Consider the following 20,423-nt stretch of genomic DNA (forward strand, 5'->3'; position numbering starts at 1 on the left):
TCCTGCTTCCCAGGAGCCTAGCAGAAGCAAACAGAGCTTCACTGGGAGAAGGCACATTATCCCATCCTCAGCAAATCAGTCCACTATAAATGATCTTAAAGGGCAGAAACTGCCAGAAGTCACCAAGGCATGCAAGAACAAAAGGCAGAGGGAGAGCCACTAAGGGGAATTTTTTTTTTTAAATACTCAAAAACAGCATAGTTTTCAGACACAGATATAAAACAGATATGCTTACTTTGTTTAGTAAAATAAGTTTGAACAATAACTGCAGAGAACAATAAATTGCAAAAGTAAAATAGTCAATTTGTGGAGGGGGATATGTCTAGGAAATAAAAAATAATCAAAATTAAAATCTGAGTGAACATTTTGTCAGTAGATTAAATTTAAAAGAGAAAATTGGGAACCAGAGAGAAATTAGAAGAACGTATTTGAATGCTCCAAAGAGAGACAGTATAGAGAGAGTACACAAACAAGAGAAAAGGTATGGAAGATACAAATGTCATTTAGATAGTACTCCTAAAAGGGGTAAACAGAATGGCTGAGGATTTTCAGAAATTAATAAAGACACCAGTTCATTAGAGGCCAGCAAATCTCAAACGAATAATTTAAAAAGCATGCACCATACAGAAAATTCAGAAAACCAACCAAAAGATGACAAATTACCTTCAAAAGAATACTTGACTTTTCAACATCTGAAACCAATGGGATAATATCCCAAGTGTGCTGAAAGAAAACAACTGCCAGTGTAGATTTCTACACACAGTGGAAGTCCCTTTCAAGGATGAAAATGAGCTGGCATGGTGGTGCATGCCTGTAATCCCAGCACTCAGGAGGCTGAGGAAGGAGGGTGGCTGTGTGTTTGAGACCAGCCTGGGCTCGTTATGTAAATGAGTTCAAGAGCAACCTAGAATACATAGCAAGACCCTGTCTCAAAAAATAAAAAAAAAGAATGAAAGTAAAATAAATACATTTTCAAACAAAAACAATTCATCAGCAAATTATCACTACAGAAAATTCTTAAAAATGGGCTTTTGGCAAAAGTAAAAGCACAGAAGGAATGTCATATGCAGGAATAAATGAAGAGCAGGGGAAGAAGTAAACGTGAACAAACAAATATTGCTTGTATAAGAGAGCGATAATGTTTTGTAGGGCCTAGTTAGAATAAAGAAGTAAAATGCCAGACAAGAACAATTTTTAAGTTGCACAATGGAAGCAGTTAGGAAAGTAGAGGTAAAGCTGCCAAGATCCTTGTATTTATCCAGAAAAAAGTAAAAGTTTTGATTATCTCTAGACTTTAATGTTAAGACTAAGGTAACCAGTAAAAAAGAATTGGAAAATATTGTGTAATTTCCACACTAATAAAAGGGGTAAAATAGAATGGTTATTAAGACTTGTATTCAACGAACTGATTCTAAAAATATGTATAGAAATGCAAAGGGCCAAGAATAGCCAGAATGTTAGAAATCACATTGACAAAATGAGAGAAATGGCTCTATGTGAGAAGATTTATTATAAAGCTACAATAACTAAAGATTGACATTAATGCAAGCACAGAAGAACTAATGAGAGAACCTGGAAACAGACCCATGCACTTAACGTATACTTGATATATGACAGATTGCACTACAGGAGAGAGAGGAAAAGAGACTTCAATAAATGTTCAGTCCCAAAATCAACTCCAGATGAATTAAAGACTTAAAACATAAAAGTTGGAGATAGGGACTGCCTTGAAAGCACAAGGACCCAAGTTCAATCCCTGGTGCCAAAAAAAGTTTGAGATAGGGAAAGATTTTTTTAAAGCATGACCAAAAAGCCATAACCATAAATGAAAAAGATTAAAATTTAAAACTTGGGCCATCAAAAGAAGCCATAAAAACGACAAGCCATGAAAGGGGAAAGATATTTGTAGCATGTCACTGACAAAGGGCTTGTATCTGACTATGAAAACTCCTACAATGAAAAGGTAAACAAGTAACAAGACTTAACCAGACATTTCACAAAAGAGAAGGTTTGACAAATACGTGAAATAAAACTCGGACACTACTAGACGTGGTGCACGCCTGTAATCCCAGCATTCAGAAGGCTGAGGCAGGAGGATCACAAGTTCAAACCCTGCCTGGGCAAGCTAGTGAGACCTTGTCTCAAAAAGTAGAGCTGGTGATGTAGCTCATTGATAGCCCCTGGGTTCAATCCCCAGTTCTGGAAAGATCAAAACCTCAAACACAATGAAATACTTAGTGCTTGTTCACTGGATCCAGCAATATCAAGTGTTGATACCCATGTACAGCAACACAACTCTTGAACAGTGCTGCTGGGGCTGTAAATTTAATACGGTCATTGGAACAGTTTAGCATTTTCTAATAAAGATGAAGGTACACATAATTTGTGACCTAGCAATTCTCTTCCGAAATTTATACTCTAGAGAAAAGCATGCACATTTACAGTAAGTTACTTGTACAAGAATATTCATGGCAGTGTTGTTTATAATAGCCTGAAACTATCAGGAGTAAAATGAATAAATTATTAATATTATTCTAGGGCTGGGGATTTAGCTCAGTGGCACCATGTCTGCCTCGCAAGCACAAGGTCCTGAGTTTGATCTCTAGTACCGCAAAAATATATATATATATATGTATGTTATTCTACAATTAAAATAAACTTCAGTTACATATAACAACATGAATGAGTTCACAATGTTGAAAGAAGCAAATCCCAAAAATGCAGACAGTGTGATTCAATTTATATAAAGTTTACAACCATACAACTCAACTGTGTTAGGGTTGGAAGAGTTTCCCTTAAAGGCCAGGTAGTCAGAAGTTTAGACTTAACTGCCACATGGTCTTTATTACAACCATACCTACTATACATAGTGGGCAAGCTGTCCACGCTCCATGGCTGTGTTCCAGGAACGGCTGACTGCTAGCTTATGGATGTGTGTATTCCAAGTAAATTACTTTTAAAGGAATCAGAGTGGGGAGAGGGATGATAACCTTAACAAATTCTTGGAGGAGGGCAGGTTCAAGGTCAGAGAAGGGTGAATGGGTACTTCAGGACTTCAGCAGTGGCTTGTGTCCAGGTTGCTGGAGTGTTGTTCATTTTGTCTTTTTTATATTTTATGTAAAAGTTGTATAATTTGTAAAACAAGTTCTTTAAAAATTTGGTGTAGGGCCGGGGATTTAGCTCAGTGGTTTCAGCGCCTGCTGCGCAAGCACAAGGACCCGAGTTCGATCCCCGGTACCAAAAAGAAAATTTGTTGGTGCTTCCTGAAATGGTGGTTAATTATTTAATGTGGATTTTGATCTGTATTTGAATTACTCTGCTTGTTTTCTGAAATTTGCCTCAAATATTTCTAAAAATTTAAATAGTAATATAAAAGCTTGTCTTACATATGATTTCTTTTTAAATCACATAAACATTTAACTACAAAGAAAATGTAGAACACTACTATTTTTGATTAATCAGAATATGAACACTAATAGAAGCTAGAAGCTTGGATATATGGCTTGCAGTTAATATCTTGGCTTATTTGCACGAAAGCACTGACAGCTGTCTTCATTCTTTTCTTTACAGGCTCAGTAGATGAAGGTGTTACCGAGGGTTTGCCTACACTTCAAAACACTTCTAGCACTAATGTTCATGTGGATGATGATGATCGGTTAGTACTAAAGTAGTGTGTGGTTTTCTTTTAAAAGCTGTCTTAGGGCCGGGGGTTTAGCTCAGTGGTTCCGCCGCCTGCCTCGCAAGCACAAGGACCCAAGTTCGATCTCTGGTACCAAAAAAAAAAAAGCTGTCTTAGAACTGTATGAGAAATTTACTGAGACCTCTACACTTTAGTATACTTTTCAAAATAATGAAGTAACATCATCACTTAGACTATACCAGATTTCTTTTTTGCATTTCTAAGACTATCTCATCCCAGTGCCTTACATAGTATATCTTTTTTTTGTTTTGTTTTGTTTTTGGTACCGGGGATCAAACTCAGGACCTTGCGCTTGCGGGGCAGGTGGCAGAACCACTGAGCTAAATCCCCAGCCCCTTATATAGTATATCTTATCAGAGGTTGGCAAATTATGGACCATAGGCTACTTCTCAGCCACCATTTTGACTTGTCAATAAACTATTATTAGAATCCATCCACAGTTATTTGTTTACATATTGTTTATGAGTGGCAGAGTTCATTCCTTGAAACAGAACATCTGGTATACAAAGCCAAGATATTTATGATGTGGCCAGCTACAAAAAATGTTGCCTTGCTGGGCATGGTGGCTATAATCCCAGCACTCAGGAGGCTGAGGCAAGAATCCAAGTTCAAAGCCAGCCTGAGCTACAAAGTGAGCTCAAGGCCAGCCTGAACTCCATACCAATACCCTGTCTCAAAAACAAATAAAAACTGTCGCCAAGTCCTGATCTATAGACCCATGATTCCCAAGTTACTACCTTTACTCATCCCTTCCTGCTTGATATTTCCACGTAAATGGATTAGAGGCATTTTACTCCAGGGCCAAGACAGAATTCTTTTTCTGATTTCCCATCTGAGTCCTGTTCTTCTAGTCTTTTTCCCATTCCTCCAATTTTTCAAGTACAGTCTCTGAGAATTCATGATAGAGTACTTCTTTCTGTCACCACTACCCACTTTTTCTCTCTCCTTGTATTTAATCCTTAAGCCTTACCAAATCTACCTGCAGAATACCATATCCCCAGTCCCTGGTCTGTCTCCCTTTCCTCTGTCTGTAATATAACCACCCTAGTTTGTCACCACTGTCTTTTGCCTTGATTACTGCAGTAACCTTCAAAGTTCTTCCGTTACTTAAGTCCATTCTTCATATAACAGAATCATCATTTGCTTTTTTAGTCAGGTTTTCACTGTTTTAAGCTATAGATACTTAACATTGTCCTATCATACTTAAAAGCTAGATTCCATGATATGATGCTATATCGTAGAATTTTGCCCAACTCCCATCAGACCATTTTCCCTCTTGCATATTACCTTTTAGGCACATTGACCTTCTTTTAGTTCTTGAAATACTCTATTTGTTCTGCCTTTTAGGCCTTCCTGTTACTTCATGGGCTTTACCTGAAATGTGTTCTCCCCTGATTTTCATTCACATTGTTGGCCTCCCCTTGACCTTCAGATCACTGTCTTGGTCTCAGTTCTCAAGAAGGCCTTTCCTGATCACCCGCCTAAACTAGCATTCAGTCACTATTTAGGTTGTCCTACTTTGTCCTACTGTGGTCATTTTCTTGGTAATTAATTCTTCTCCATCATTGAATATTGGCTTCAATGAATGAATTCCTCATACGGACTGTAGGACAGTCTTAAAAACTATACTCGATAAAAACTTCAAAAATTCAAGGGACTCAACAAGGTTAATTATTCTTGAACAGCTAACCCTGTTTGAGCAGATTGTGGACCAGAATTACTTGAATGAGTTAGTAAAACTATAAACAATCAGAAGTGTGCCTAGCTTTCTTCATTTCAAATACTAATTAGGTCGTCTACTCTTTGTTAAATACTGTATGAATGATGGGGGTACACAGATGAAATCCATAGCCTTTTTCCTTAAGGAGCTCAAACAATTTTAGGAGAAGTGAGGTTGAAGATAGCCAAGTAGTAAACAAGTCATTGTAAGTGATTGCAGAGAATTTGATCACTGCACTTAGGGGAATACCTACATGAGCCACTGGTAAATGAAAGGCTTTTCTTTTCCCCCTGAGACAGAATCTTCCTATGTGGTTCAAGCTAGCCTTAAACTCACTATGTTCCCCTGGCTGGCCCTGAACTCACAGTGATCCTCCTTGCTTTAGCTTCGTGAGTGCTAAGATTACAGGTATGTACCACCATGCCTGGCTCAGCTATATTTTCTAAAGTGAGTAGGCATTATAGAGCAAAGAAAGTAGGCTAATAGAAGAAAAAAATGTACAAAAGTATGGTGTAGAGAGATTATGGTACATTGGAGGAATTATTTGATATAGGATATGTGGTGGAGAGTATGACAAGAAATGAGGCTGTTAAAAATAAGAGCTCAGATATGAGGAATCTTGCCTGACTTGTAAGGGGTCAAGATTTCATTCAGAAGCATAACACAGGATTTTAACGGGGGAGGCTAGTTTAACCCTAAAAAATTCTATAAATACTATATTTAACTATAAAAAATACTATAATTCAGTGAGAAAAGTAGATTAAAAGGGAGTGGAGCTAAAGAGAATTATTAATTTAGGTTTGTATTGATGCAAGCCTAAATTAAAGCAGTAGCAAGAAGAAAGGGATTAGAGATATTAAGAATATGTAAGGTTTCGATCCCCGGTACTAAAAAAAGAATATCTAAGGTAAAATAGTATGTGATATGTTCGTGGTTGTATTTCCATGCTTGCTTTTTATAATTGTTCTAAGTGAAACACAATCTAATGGTTAAACTTTTAAAAGTCTTGAACTGTTTTTTCTTTTTTCATTTAAACTTGACCTGCAGAAATGTTTATTCAACTTTAAAATCAGAGCCTGGTTGCCTTTTTTGGTTTATTTTTTTAGACTGGAAAATGTTCAGTATCCCTACCAACTCTACATTGCTCCTTCTACCAGCAGTACAGAACGACCAAGTCCAAATGGTCCAGACAGACCTTTTCAGTGTCCAACCTGTGGGGTGCGATTCACCCGTATTCAGAACCTAAAACAGCACATGCTCATCCACTCAGGTAATGTCATCTTCCCTGCTATTAAGTGAGCAGTCTAAAACATTTTATATTTTGGAATCCCAACTAAAATATAAAGCATGTACTTTTCGCCAGGGATTTAGCCCAGTGGTTCCACCGCCTGCCTCACAAACGCAAGGTCCCAAGTTCAATCCCTGGTACCAAAAAAAAAGTTCTGAAAAATCAAATGAAAACAGATTAGCTTAGGTCTGTTGCTGAAATGGTGCAGTATCAGAAAACTATTTGCTTAATGCATTTACCACAGGTATTAAGTATTCTGATTGAAAGTTATGGGCAATATGCAATGTATTATATGTAAACTAAAAGGTATAATGTATGTAGGGTATGTGTGAATATGTACAAGAGAGAAACAAATGATTAAGTGGTATTAAAAGTAAATAATGGTTCTTTGTATCATTCTTTTAACTCTTCTGTCAGTTTGAAATTATTTCCAAATAAAAAGTGCTTTAAAGTTTAATATTTTATGTATAATTGATAATGTGAAATAGGAAGAAAAGGTCTAAAGGGGTAGGGGAAGTGGGAGAGGTAGGGGAAAGGAAAGAAGGGGAAGGAAAAAATAGGAGAAAAGGAAAAAATGGAAACAAAGTCTTTGTAAATAGGAAGGGGTGGAGGGATTGAAGGGAGGGCAGGGGAATGGGGAATAAATAAGAATCAAGATAATAATGTAAAGGTACAAGTTCCCAGTGATGAGTGTAACTGTACTGTATACCTAAAATGTGCCAATAAACTTAATTAAAAAGTAAAAAAAAATTTAATATTTTACTATTAATTTATGTTCTGTAATCCTAAATTTCTCTGCTTTGATAAGTCAGCTTTGTAGTTTTTTGTTTTTAGTGTTAGAAAGATTTTGAATAAATGTGTAGGTGAGATTTTAGTGAAACCTAAATTCAGTGGTCACATATAGGTGACAGTTCTTGTGGTTTAACAGTGACGCTAATGAGTTGAGAGATTTTTGCTATTTTCAGCTGTGTTATCATCTCACTTCCCTGCCTTGACAGGTCTCGTAGTCCCTGTCCAAACACCAATTTCCTGTGATGTTGTTAAGTCTAAAGATTGTGTTTTTTAAATTTTTTAATTTATATTCTCCAAATTTTGATGTTTTAAGAAAATTGTTAATGCATTTTGTAATTCCATTAATTTCCATCAATGTTAAATACTCAGAGCTAGTTCATCAGATGACTCTGTGATGATCTTTACATACAGAGATGTTAGAATTTTCCTTTTTTTCTCATTTTTTCTCAGATAAGGAACATTAAATGAAATCGTAAATGCTGTTATATGAGAATTTTAGTTCTAACTACTGTAGTTAAAAATGGGAAGTCTGTAAAATAGATGATTTGAAATATTCAGAAATTGGTCTCAGCACACATTAGTTTATCTCCTCCCCATCCTTCCTTAACTCTTTAAGCACTGGTAATTTTTACATATTATGTGCCTTTTCTGATGTATCAAAATATAATACTTTTAGCTGATAGTTTTTGTGTTTTGAAGTTATTGCTACAAAGTTACATTTCAGAAATTTCTGAGATCTGTGCCCTTTTAGTTTATGTTTCATGTTATTTTCTTTTACTTTATCTTATAGGAATTAAACCATTTCAGTGTGACCGCTGCGGGAAAAAGTTCACCAGGGCTTACTCGCTAAAGATGCATCGCCTAAAGCATGAAGGTAAACGCTGTTTCCGGTGCCAGATATGTAGTGCCACTTTCACTTCCTTCGGGGAATATAAACACCATATGAGGGTTTCCCGGCACATTATCCGCAAGCCTCGGATTTACGAGTGCAAAACATGTGGCGCCATGTTCACCAACTCTGGAAATTTAATCGTGCACCTGAGAAGTCTGAACCATGAAGCATCAGAGCTAGCAAACTACTTCCAGAGCAGGTGAGGTGCACAACAAAAACCCAACCAGGAAAACTGCTTTCTGAACTCTCTTTTCCTGCTTTCAGGGCAGCCTGCTATGTTATTTTAATCAGGTTGCCAGCTAATCAGTACATTTGTTTTAAATTCCCAGTATCCGTATCCATTCTATGATCTCCTGATCTAATAAAAATTTTTCTGGATCTCCTAAGGATATAAAGTTATATATACTTCATAGTTGGTATTCAGAATATTTTCCTACAAAATAAAAATTTTAGGGGGCCGGGGATTTAGCTCAGTGGTTTCGCCGCCTACTGTGCAAGCGCAAGGACTCGAGTTCGATCCCCGGTACAAAAAAAAAAAAAAAATTTTAAATGTGTATGTGTATATATAGATATATACATATATTCCTACAGAAGTAGTCCACTTATCTTTTTTTTTAATAATATGAAGTTCAAGCAATTCTGTAGAGGACCTTAAGTAGATCCTTTTAGAAAATACACTATATCACTTGCTTCTCGGCCTTTGATCAAGATCAAAGTGAAAATATACTAAGTGAAATATACTAAGATCAAGTGAAAATATACTATATCAGATGATAATAATAGCAGGTTACTTCACACTCTAGATGTTAGTAAACTATTTAACCACTTTCTTCCTTCCCTCTCTCCCTTCTTCCCTCCCCCCTGCTTCAATCCTATGTGAAGGAATATCCATTTGCCAGTAAGAAAGGAACTTTGACAGCAATTATAATGGATATGGTAGTTTAGATCCAGTGAAGTCTTTCCTATTTTCTCTCAGTTTAGAGCTCAAGATTTTAATGCTAATAATATATAATAGAGCTGCTTTTCTGATTCAAGGCACCTAAGGAAAACTTTTGTTCTGGCTCTGCTACTGTTTGATTAAACATGTTACTTTACTGATGAAGCAGCTTGGAATTTAGCAAAAGATAAAATGTAAGCTTTGAACAAGATAGTTTCTAAGCCCTCCTCTTGATAGGAAATTCTGTTGTGTGTTTTTAAATACTTTATATGAGAATTGTACCTCTGTAAGAAACCTTAGTTCTCATAAAATAAATCTTTACATTTTAAATTGCCTTTATTTTAAAAACTTTATTTTTCAATAAATTTGAAATTATTCCTACACAGACTTTGTTTTTCCCTTCAAACCATACATTCGTTTGGTTTGTTTCTAATTCTTATGATTGTCACAAACCTAGATTATTTATATATATATATATAAATCTCATATTACACATAGTTGTTTATAACTAAAATAGTGTTCCAATTAACAACTCCTGCGTCTCTGTCTTATGCAGAATCTTTACCCTTCATTCCTTTTATCTAACCCCTGAAGACTTTTTAGATTTCAATATAGAACATTTGAAATGGCTTTGCAGTTTAGCACATTTTTAATTTTCCTATTAATACTGAACAATTCAATTATAAAATGGCTGTATCAATATATTATTGATAGTCCTAGGATAATGAGGCTTTTTAGTAATGAAGATTTAAATGAAGCATCTGTGTAAGACTTATTTCATATTATTGTTGTTTAAATAACAAAAAATGGTTATAGTAGATTTAGAAAATACAACTGAGTATAAAGAAATTAAAAATCTTTTCTGATCTCACGACTCAGAAAATACCCACTGTTAAAATTTCAGTATAAAATAAATAAATAAATTTCAGTATGTTTTACTGTTCACATTTCCTGTGGAAATCAGTAATTCAGACTTTCAGGACAAACATACATACATTTGAAGGTACTCACTTCCAAATTCTGAATCAAACATAATTTATTACCATATTCAAATCTAATAGCAAGATACACATAAATTATTTTCTACGTTTCTCACCTCTACAAACTAGATTATGTGTAAGCCATTTATGAATAAGGATTTAATTTCTCAACTAAATCCAATTAGTAAAACAAGTATGAGTTTGTATGCCTCTTAGTGTGTAAGCCAAGAAAAGTTAAGCATTTAAATTATTCAAATAATCTTTGCATAAGTAAGCAGTTTACGGATATTTGTTTTGTAAACGTAGAATAAGAAAGGCTGTTGAGGCCTCTGAAAGGGTTCCTCAGGGATTGATGCAGTTCTGTTCTAATGGATGGCTTTGTTTCATATTTAAGAAAGTTTGTGAGTTGAAAGTTCTGAGTCCTAACTTTATTGGAGAATTTGTGAAATAAAAAGTCCCAGTCTTGATTACAGATTATATCTTTTTATTACGTTCTGTTACTGATTTCAAGTTAACTCATATTTCACCCTTTGCCTCTTACCTAGTGATTTCCTAGTACCGGACTACTTAAACCAAGAGCAAGAAGAGACCCTTGTTCAGTATGATCTTGGAGAACATGGTTTTGAAAGCAACTCTTCTGTTCAAATGCCTGTAATTTCACAGGTCTCCTCCACCCAGAATTGTGAAAGCACTTTCCCCATGGGATCTCTTGCTGGGCTGGCAGAAAAGGAAGAAGAGGTGCCAGAGCAGCCAAAGACCAGCGCTCATGCTGAAGCTACCAGAGATGATCCCCCAAAGTCAGAGCTGTCTTCTATAACTATCAAGTAGTTTTGTGGTTTGGTTTCGTTTTTTGGAAAGTGCCTGTGCTTGGTCTTGTACATTTAAATTTAATTTAATTTTTTAACTAAGAAAGAGCTTGGGAAAGAATCTCCCTTTTCACTTTGTAAGCCCTGCAACTGATGTTTTATTTTTCTTAATTGAGAGATTGCTTCTGTAAAGACATAATAACATGATGTTGAAACAATAGAAATCATGAGACCTAGGAGAACCAGTTGACTTAAAACGTACCAGTTTCTTTCCTTTCATTATTAAAGGTAGGCTAACAACAGATCATTAGGTAAAGAAGAAATCAGATGATTATTGACTTGATTATCCTGAGATGAAAGGGTATGTGAGAAACAAATTACTAAGCAGACTTTGACTAATGGCCTGAGTAGATGTTTACTTCTTTGCACAGGATGTTGTAAAGCCTGTTGTTTTTGGAAGTATTCATGGCAAGCTTTCTTAAAAATTACTAAATACTTCTGAAATCCAGCACACTTTTTTTTAAGCTTTGTAATTTCTGTTGAGTTTTTCAGATGAAAATTTGATGTTGGATAGGCATTCCCTATACTTCAGTACCACTCCAGAGGCAAAGAACCATGACTAAAACATCAGGCTGTGGATGAAATTGGCGAGGAACACAGAATACAATACACAAATCTCAGCTTCATAAAAACTTTTAATATTGCTTTTCTGACTAAAATTGGCATTTACCTTGTCTTTGAAGGTCAGTGCCTGGTAACTAGGTCATTGCCTAAATCACTTTTCCCTTTGGCCCATCAACAGTACTTTTTCTTGCATATACTGGTGTGCTACTATATAAAGGAAAAATATTAGAGATATTCTATATTTTATATATAGGTTTATGTATTGTTGGGGATGTTTTTACTGTGCTGTTTTGGACAAAATAATTCTGTGTTGAGGCTAAGTTCTTAACTAAGATTGTTTACAAAATCTCATATGACAGTGGTATTATCCTTGGTCCAAAATATTTTTAGAAATTGCCAAATTTATTAGAGCAGTTACTATAGTTTTTACACAGTGTAAGCAATAATATAAAAGATGAGGCTATAAAATGATCACCTGACTCAGTCTGGAAGAGGAGAGAAAATTGTTGACTTAACAAAAAAACCCTAAAATCCTTAAAGTAATGAGTATCACTTTTTCTGCTGCTAAAAAGATGAAATTTATATGATGCTCAAGACTGGGATATACTTTTCATCTGGTGTCATTAAAGCATCTTTGACTTTAGTCTGAAATATGTATGACTCCATGAGTAATGAACTTTCAGGGGCCGGGGATTTAGCTCAGTGGCTCCGGTGCCTGCCTTGCAAACGCAAGGTCCCAAGTTCAATCCCCAGTACGAAAAAAAAGAACTTTTAATATCTGTTTGTCTGTATATAAAAAACCCAAAGTTTAATAATTATGAAAGCACCTAAATGGATTAGAAAAGAGAAACAAAATAGTCATACAGAGATAATGAATTTTATTCAGGTGCTAGGCCTTACTAAATATATTTCTTAATTATAGTGATTTGTTTCTTTTCTAAATTAGCTAATTGTATAATTCATTCTTCCCCCCCATAAATGTAAAGAAAGAAAAAGTAAACTCACTAGAATTTTTTAGGCTAATGTTCTTTCTGTCTCCTTATTTCCAGCTTTTTCTTTTTTCTTTTTTTTTTTGGTACTGGGGATTGAACCCAGGGTCTTTGCACATGATAAACATGCACTTGACCACTGAGCTACACCTCTAGCCCTTATTTCCAATTTTGTGCTTCATGGGTGAACCTGTTTTTGACCCATGTAACTTAGCCCTTATTTTCAATTCTGTATTTCACTTACAAACCTGGTTTTTTAATCCATTTGCTCCCAAACATAAGTGTACTTCGGGAATATCAACATTTATGTTATGATGGACTTCTACAATTTATGATTCTTTACTGGTAGTATTAAATTACTTTTTGCAACAGACTGCCATGTCTCAACTGGAACTGTAAATCTAATCTTAAAATCCTATGTTAGGGAGACAAAGAATAGGAATCACTATTGCTCTTTGTTCCAAGTTATTAGAAAAAGAAAAGAAAAAGAGGAAAGAAATGTGTAAAGAGTCATTGATAGAATTACCAGTCAGAAGTGTTTTAGCACCTCTCCTATACTGAGAATTCAACATTAAGAGAACCCTCGGCAGCTGGCAGCTCTAAGATATTCTGACTGTTTTCTCACAGTGAAGGATTATTTATCACTGGATATTCTTTCCCAGATGGAAACTGTAGATTTTCATTGGTAATTACAAATTGTACAGATTTCCAGGTTTTATAGGAAATTTGAATATACTGTGAAAATCCTTATCTGGTTAGTTATTGCCCAAATCTTATCACTATAGGTAATTTAAGTATTTAACATAAAATAATAGAGGCCTTTTTCTATTTCAGGAAGGCTCTACATTTTTCTTGATAATGATTTGAGGATGTTTTGTTTATAGATCTGTTTAAGAAAACAAAACTATAAGGGTGTAATTGTATATATAGTACTATTTAGATTTATTTAAAATCATGTAAGAGAGGGATACCTGGATGTATAGTTTTTACCAGAACATATGGAAAACATTGCAAAGATGAAAGCCAGTTACATTATCTCATCCATGAAAATTTTCGATATAACTACACATGAAAATTCCCATTTAGAATATTTAAGCATAGCTGCCTTTGTTAAAGCCCAAGAAGATACCTTTGTGGTATTTAAAGGGCTTAAATTTTAGAATGCAAGAAAATTTACCTTTTTAAGACCAAGCATTTTATATTGGAAAAGGTTTTATTTCCATTTTTCTAACTACCAAATAGCTGTACCTTAGAAGTAAACAAAGATGTTCACCATGATACTGGATATTATAGCTCTTCCAGTCATTCTTTTCATTTCTAAGGATATATTGTAACAGTAAAAGCAGTTAGCATGTCAGTGATTCTACTAATTCCTAAAATATAATAGGCTGGTTTTTAATTCTTATTCCAAGAAATTACACATTTATTTACATTGCCAGGCTTTTAAGTTTGTAATTTCAGTAAAACAAAGTAACACTGAAATGTTTAAATAGCCTCGCTGTCTTATACTTTAAAACTTAAGCAGGCATTCTGGCTTAAAGCAACGAGATTCCATGTTAGGATGCATGCCCTTTGGTTTGAAAACAAACAAAAAAATTCCATTTTGTTAAAAATATTTTATCAAATGGGGTGAGCTTGTCAACACATCTCATAGACTTAATCATTGGTAACCCAGTTACTTACCCTGTATTGACTGAGCAGGTTCCTCCCAGTCTATAGTGTTTCTCTTGGAGCCTTTGGAAGTTGTATTAAATTTCTCACACTTTTACTTTTTTCTTATTTTATTCTCAATTTAAATGGAGGCCAATTATATAGTCCAGTGTCTTGTTTGGTTTTATTTAGCTTTTAGAACTGGAGATCAAACCTAGGGCATCATGTGTGCTAGACAAGCACTCTATCACTGAGCTACAGCCCTACTCCTTAATAGCTTTTATTTAGAAGATTCTAAGATCATGTTTTAGACTCTTAGCTTTGTAATCCCTGAAAAATACATTACTGTATAATGTCATGGTAATTCTGTCCTAGTACATCACATAGAGAAAATTACTACTTGATGTACAATCCTAAAATTTTAATATTTTTATTGAAAATATCCCATGAGCTGGGGATTTAGCTCAGTGGTGCTGTGCCTGCCTTACAAGTGCAAGGTCCTGATTTTGATCCCTGGTACCAGAAAAAAAGAAAATACCCTATGATTTGTGGAATTGATGAACAAGAGAATTTAAAACTTTCTGATGTAGTACTCTTATTTCCTCATCTACAGAATAGAAAGTTTGAACTCTGAAATGTATATCCAAGTGAAAGAGAATAAGTAATTTTCCAGTTACTAAGATTATCTGGGAAAAAGAAACTAGTTAAGTTCACATTTGGAAAAAACAAGCCCAAAGTTACTAAAAAGGAAGTAAATATGATTTTCACTGTAAGTTATTGACATAAGATGCTTTATAATACAGATTTTGAAAATTGAGAAGAATATATAAAAACTAGATTTTAGAGCTGGGGATTTAGCTCAGTGGTGCCACCGCCTGCCTCACAAGCATAAGGTCCTGAGTTCAATCCCTGGTACAAAAAAAAACAACTAGATTTTATTTTCTGAAACAGTGAATCATTTGGGGGATGGGGTATGATATTGCACTAAATATATCTATGAGGAATAGAGATAAGCATACTCTCACAGACTTTAAGCTAAGATAATCAAAATTTATAGTATTCCTTATTTTCTTTACACATTTTTTTTTTTTTTTTGGTACCAGGGATTGAACTCAGGTCCTTGTGCTTGTGGGGCAGGTGGTGGAACCACTGGGCTAAATCCCCGGCCCCACACATTTTTATTTTTCATTGTCACTTTTGCTCAACAGAATGTGGTGGCATATGGTATTTTAATCTGAAAAGTCCTCATCAAGACACATTAGCCAAAACCAATAATGAGTCAACTTACAAAATGAGGTGCAATTGAGCCGGTCCTCATAGTGAGCTGAGGAATACTTTATGGATGTTTCACTTTAGACTACTGAAGTTGAGACTTGTGTCACTGTGTTTATGGAAAGTTAAACCCTGTGTCAAATACAGTGACGACATAGTACTAGTTACCATTAAGGGTCATGGTTACATTTTTATTATAGAACAAAATAGTTCTATGTTTTTGAAAATAGTCCTCTCAGAAATTCCAGACACTTAAGAGAATCTGAGTTTGGCAGTTCAGTAGAAAATGAGACTGCCCTAAAGTATTCATAATGCTTTAGTTAAACTTCCTCTGTACAGGGCCCAGGCCAGTTCCAACTAATAATACCAAGCTTCCTGTGTATATACTAGTTCACAAAGAACTTAGTTCAGACCAAGGATTGGAAACAAAAACTTTGGTAAAAAAATTTTTTTAAACTTAAAATGTTTTTAGTTTGAAGTGACTGGCTTATAAAATCTATTTATTTCCTTTCTCTCTTAAATTGACAAATTTTGTTGGTCAAGCCTGAAGTCCTGAGCTCACTTGTGATAATTTTTTGATAAAATCGCTGCTTAATTGTCTGAGGAGCTACAGTATCATGACCTTTATTAAACTGTCTTTTGTTTTCCCAAATACCCAGTCTGAGTATCCAGATTTTATTTCATTAAATAAGTTAGAAAAGCATTCTGTAAGTGAATGTTCAGTTTACCAAAGTACATCACCTGCTGAGGAAGGATACATCTTTCCTGCTCTAAGAGAAGCCCTTCATCTCCTGGATACACATTGTTCCCTTGGTATTACCAGAGGCTGTGTTCATGAGATGGGTAACCTTTTGTGCAGTTCTTAGAAACACCTGTTTTCTAGAGAGAACCTTTTCTATGATTAGGTTACGAGTGTGTTTTTTCTAGGAGATTTCTTTTTATTTCAATATCAATTTTCAAATTGACAGATGCTTTTTAAAGTCTCTCATACTGAGAGTAGTCCATTAAATTTTTGAAAGTTGCACTGTTTTTCATCTTTCAGGCACCTGAAATGAATGACATTGGGTATTTGGAAGATCATAAACTTTACTCTTTATCTTCCTTGTACAAAATGATGGCTTCTGATGCTTGTATTTCAAGGTATTTTTTGAAAACCAACAATCCCTGATAGAGTAACATTTTGTTTTGATCTAAATTCCCAATAATCTATTTAATTATTCTGTTGTTACTGGTGACTCCTGTCACATCAGATAGAGATTGCCTGCCTCTTTGTAGGGCACCCTTATGGCACCTTATGTCCAATTTGGAGGATAGTATATGGCTTCTTTGTGCCTCTGCTATCTTTTCAAAAGCCATTTTATAAAAATCCTAGTTAGCCTATTTTAATATTTAAATATATATATTTGTGAAAGATACTTTTAGAACAAACTTTTTTTTTACTTTATAATTCCTGTATCCCCATTTTTAAGAGTAAATTTACGCTTTTCCAGGATTAGGAAGTATTCTTTTTCCAGAGCAGCATAATAAGAAAAGTCAGATTGAGATAATAGACCAGAATTCAGTGATAGAAGAAAATAATATTGGCTAAGGGAGATAGGTTTGAAAGGGAAAAATTGTTCTGATGTAACAGACATGGGTTTTTTAATAAAATCATGTTTGTAATTGCATATTTGCTGCTATAAGTAGCTCAGTATTTTACAGGGCTAACGTATAAATCTGGCTCTATTTAAAAACGAGTCCATTTTAGTGCAAACAGCCTAGGTGGAGACTGCACCAGTCTCCCCAGGGTGCTGAGTGCTCTGTGTAGCTAATGCATGCTTTAATATTCACCTGCAGTCTGGCAGCAAGAAAGTGTGGGGGCAACTTTTTACCCTGCCGGCTCTAGCATGATTTTGGAGGGCACTGGCATCTTACAAAACCCTCAAGGGATGTAATGCTAAAGAGGAAACATGAACTAAGTTATGCAGGTGGGTGTTTTTATGTCCTCTTCTCCTCCCAGAATCAGTACAGCTATGCCAGTCCCCAGCTGCCCAGCGTTGTGTCCAGTCCTCATCTCAATCAACTATGGCTTTAGTTGGTGACAGTGGCCATTGCTAAGTTACTTGGCATGTTTGATTTTGGACAATAACAAAAATGGTTTTGGAGTTTATTTCTTAAAAATGTATACAATGTCAGAACTTCACATTTTATATACTAGTATCTGGCTATTAGTATTTTACAGGAACCATAGTTCTTGGTGACTACACACACATATATATATTTTTGTGACTTTTTTGTAAACTAAGTGCCGTTTCAACGTTACAATCATTTTTAGAGTTATTGTAATCAATGTGAATATTATGTTTTTCAAATCTGTTCTGAGCCTATATAGTGTTTGCTTTGTGAACATATGTGTATTGTATATAATCTGTATAGTTACATTGTATTGAAATATTAGCTTGTTTGATATAAGGAAAGTATGTATTGAGTACCTTTTTGCTAGCTTGATTGTTTAATCTTTTTTAAAAAGGTTTAAACTTTTTTTAAAAAATCTTTAAACTGACCTTTATTACATGGTCACAAAATTGCAGTTGGAAGGGATGGACAGGGAAAAACTAGTCTTGAGAGTCTTTGGATAGAAACATGAGACTAAGACTTGTTTTTGTTTTGTTTTCTCCTCATTAAAATATCTTATTAATGCTTTATGGAATAAAACTTCCTGCTATTGTTATTTAATATTGGCTGGAAGCAAAAATTGGTGGTGTTGGTTGAGGTCCAGTGGATAAGTTATCAGAATAATTCATTATTTAAGTAAACATCCATCAAGCATGTGCAGACTAGAGAATATTTATTAGACGGTACATGTCGGTTTTCTGGTCCAGAAGGAAAATGGCTGTAAGTGCAAAGGTTCTACAAACACGGTATCTAAGAGGGGGAGGATAAAGGAGAGGATAATTAGAGGAAGGCATCAGTCCTGAGAGCTGTTGAACGGGGTTCTTCCATAAAGCATAAAAAGCTACTTACTGGTTGGTTATGTTACCTCCTGAAGTTTTCTCCAATTTTTTCAAAATCGTATATTGACTAGAGACTCACTGTTGCCATTTCAGTGATAACTTAAAGTCTCAGAGTAAAAACAGTTACAGAGTGGGGAAATCAACTCATTACATAGGTAATGAGCCCCGGAGAACCTGAAGGAATAGCTTTCCAACTTGAGGCTCATCTTGATGTGCATTTTTGACAGTGTCTTGACAGGCAAAGAAAAACATTTTAATGACCTCAGGCAACCAGGAACATTGCAGTTCATTAAGTTTAGAGAGGAAGACAGTAAATGTTTAAGAAGCACTTTCATTCAGTGGGTATGTTAAGTGTTTTTAACAAGTTTACTGAATCATTCAAGATCATCAAACTATTGGGTTCTTCAGTAGCTAAATTTAGCCACAGATGATTGTAGAATGTAGAATTTAAAATAATTTTATCTTAGAGTTTGTATATGAATTGTATACCAGAAAGATTCCTTTCAGAGAATAATACTAAAGGTAATAACCAAAAGATGTGTATTTCTTCAATTAGTAGAGTTGAAGTTAATAATTGGGGCTTTTTCTCTTTTGAACTGAAGTTTGTTCTAAGTAGTAAACTAAGAAGGCAAAATAAAATCCATAAACATACCAGGAGTTTAAAGGGGAAAACCTGTACATAAACACCAAATTACAAAGTTTAATGTAAAAGTGTTATATGAATAATCTTTTATACTGATGGGAAAATAAACCAAGACGGGGTATATTCCATCAAAAAATTAATTCTTCAGTAAACTGACCAGTAACTGGTGGCTTGAACACTCTTGTGGACAAACAGATGCTTTATTCTTGTTGCTACTATTGTTCTTTTAAATTGATTGGTTTATTTGAATTTATCTACCAAAAATATTGAAATCCCCAATTCACAGGAAAATGAGTCATCTGAGTGTACTCGCTCACTCCCAAACATGGTGATTAGAAGAGAAACCAGGAACTTTTTTGCCCTCCCAATTCTAGCATGATTTGGGGGGGGGGGCCTCTCACTTTGTGAAACTCTAGAGGGAGGGAAAAGTAAATTGAATTATACAGGTGGTGTTTTTATATCTTCTGTGCAGGGATCTAGATCTCTTTTTCCTTGAAGGACAGTCATTACACCTTTTTTCTTAAAGTGTGGAAACAATTGCTCATAGTTTGTCTCTGGTATTTGTTTTGTTTGTTTTTGTGGTACTGGTAATTTGAAAAACCAGGGCCCTGGCGCTGAGCTACATCCCTAGCCTTGTTTGGTTTGGTTTTGAGACAGGGAGGGTCTCACTAGGTCACTAAAGTTCCTCAGGCTGACCGAAAACTTGCAGCCTTTCTGCAGCCTCCCAGAATGCTAGAATTATATCCCAGAATTATAGACATGCACCACACCTAGCTGCTCATGACTTTTTTCCATTTAATGAACTTTTTTCTAAAGATGGGGACTAGTTTAGTTAATATTTTCACTAGATTATTTTTCCAATCCCTGGTCATAACATTTCCCATTATTTTCATCTTCCCTACTGCTGTGAACTTATTTCTGGCTTTTGGTGTTTCTGGCCAAATAATACCAATAGCCTCCTGTTGGTCCCTCACTGAAGTTGGGCCCCTTTCTAATTCATCCTTCCTGTTGCTCCTAGGATCATCTGTCTCATGAGGACATGTCTATCTTCCAATCTCCACCTTGCTCTCCCTCAGAACTCCTTCCAAGCCTGCATGGCCTGGCCTTTTAAGAATGCTCAGGCTCCCCCCCTCAGAA

General features: G+C 35.2%; 1 protein-coding gene across 8 annotated transcripts in view; it reads left to right on the top strand.

Annotated features, from left to right (window-relative positions):
• Positions 1-19,462, top strand: part of Zbtb44 (zinc finger and BTB domain containing 44) — a 62,900-nt gene extending 43,438 nt beyond the window's left edge. For 6 of the 8 annotated variants that reach the window (XM_021242753.2, XM_087214276.1, XM_087214275.1 and 3 more), the window contains 4 exons: positions 3,571-3,655; positions 6,527-6,690; positions 8,291-8,591; positions 10,855-19,462. In XM_021242753.2, coding sequence (XP_021098412.1) covers positions 3,571-3,655; positions 6,527-6,690; positions 8,291-8,591; positions 10,855-11,137 — 833 coding nt within the window. In that variant the 3' untranslated portion in view covers positions 11,138-19,462. The remainder of the gene's footprint in view (positions 1-3,570; positions 3,656-6,526; positions 6,691-8,290; positions 8,592-10,854) is intronic. The other 2 variants (XM_021242755.2, XM_021242756.2) reach the window with 2 other exon arrangements.
• Positions 19,463-20,423: the final 961 nt, after the last annotated feature.

This window comes from Heterocephalus glaber, unplaced genomic scaffold (assembly GCF_053883595.1).
Source record: "Heterocephalus glaber isolate CG9 unplaced genomic scaffold, H.glaber_assembly_v1.0 deba00001446, whole genome shotgun sequence".
NCBI lineage: Eukaryota > Metazoa > Chordata > Mammalia > Rodentia > Bathyergidae > Heterocephalus > Heterocephalus glaber.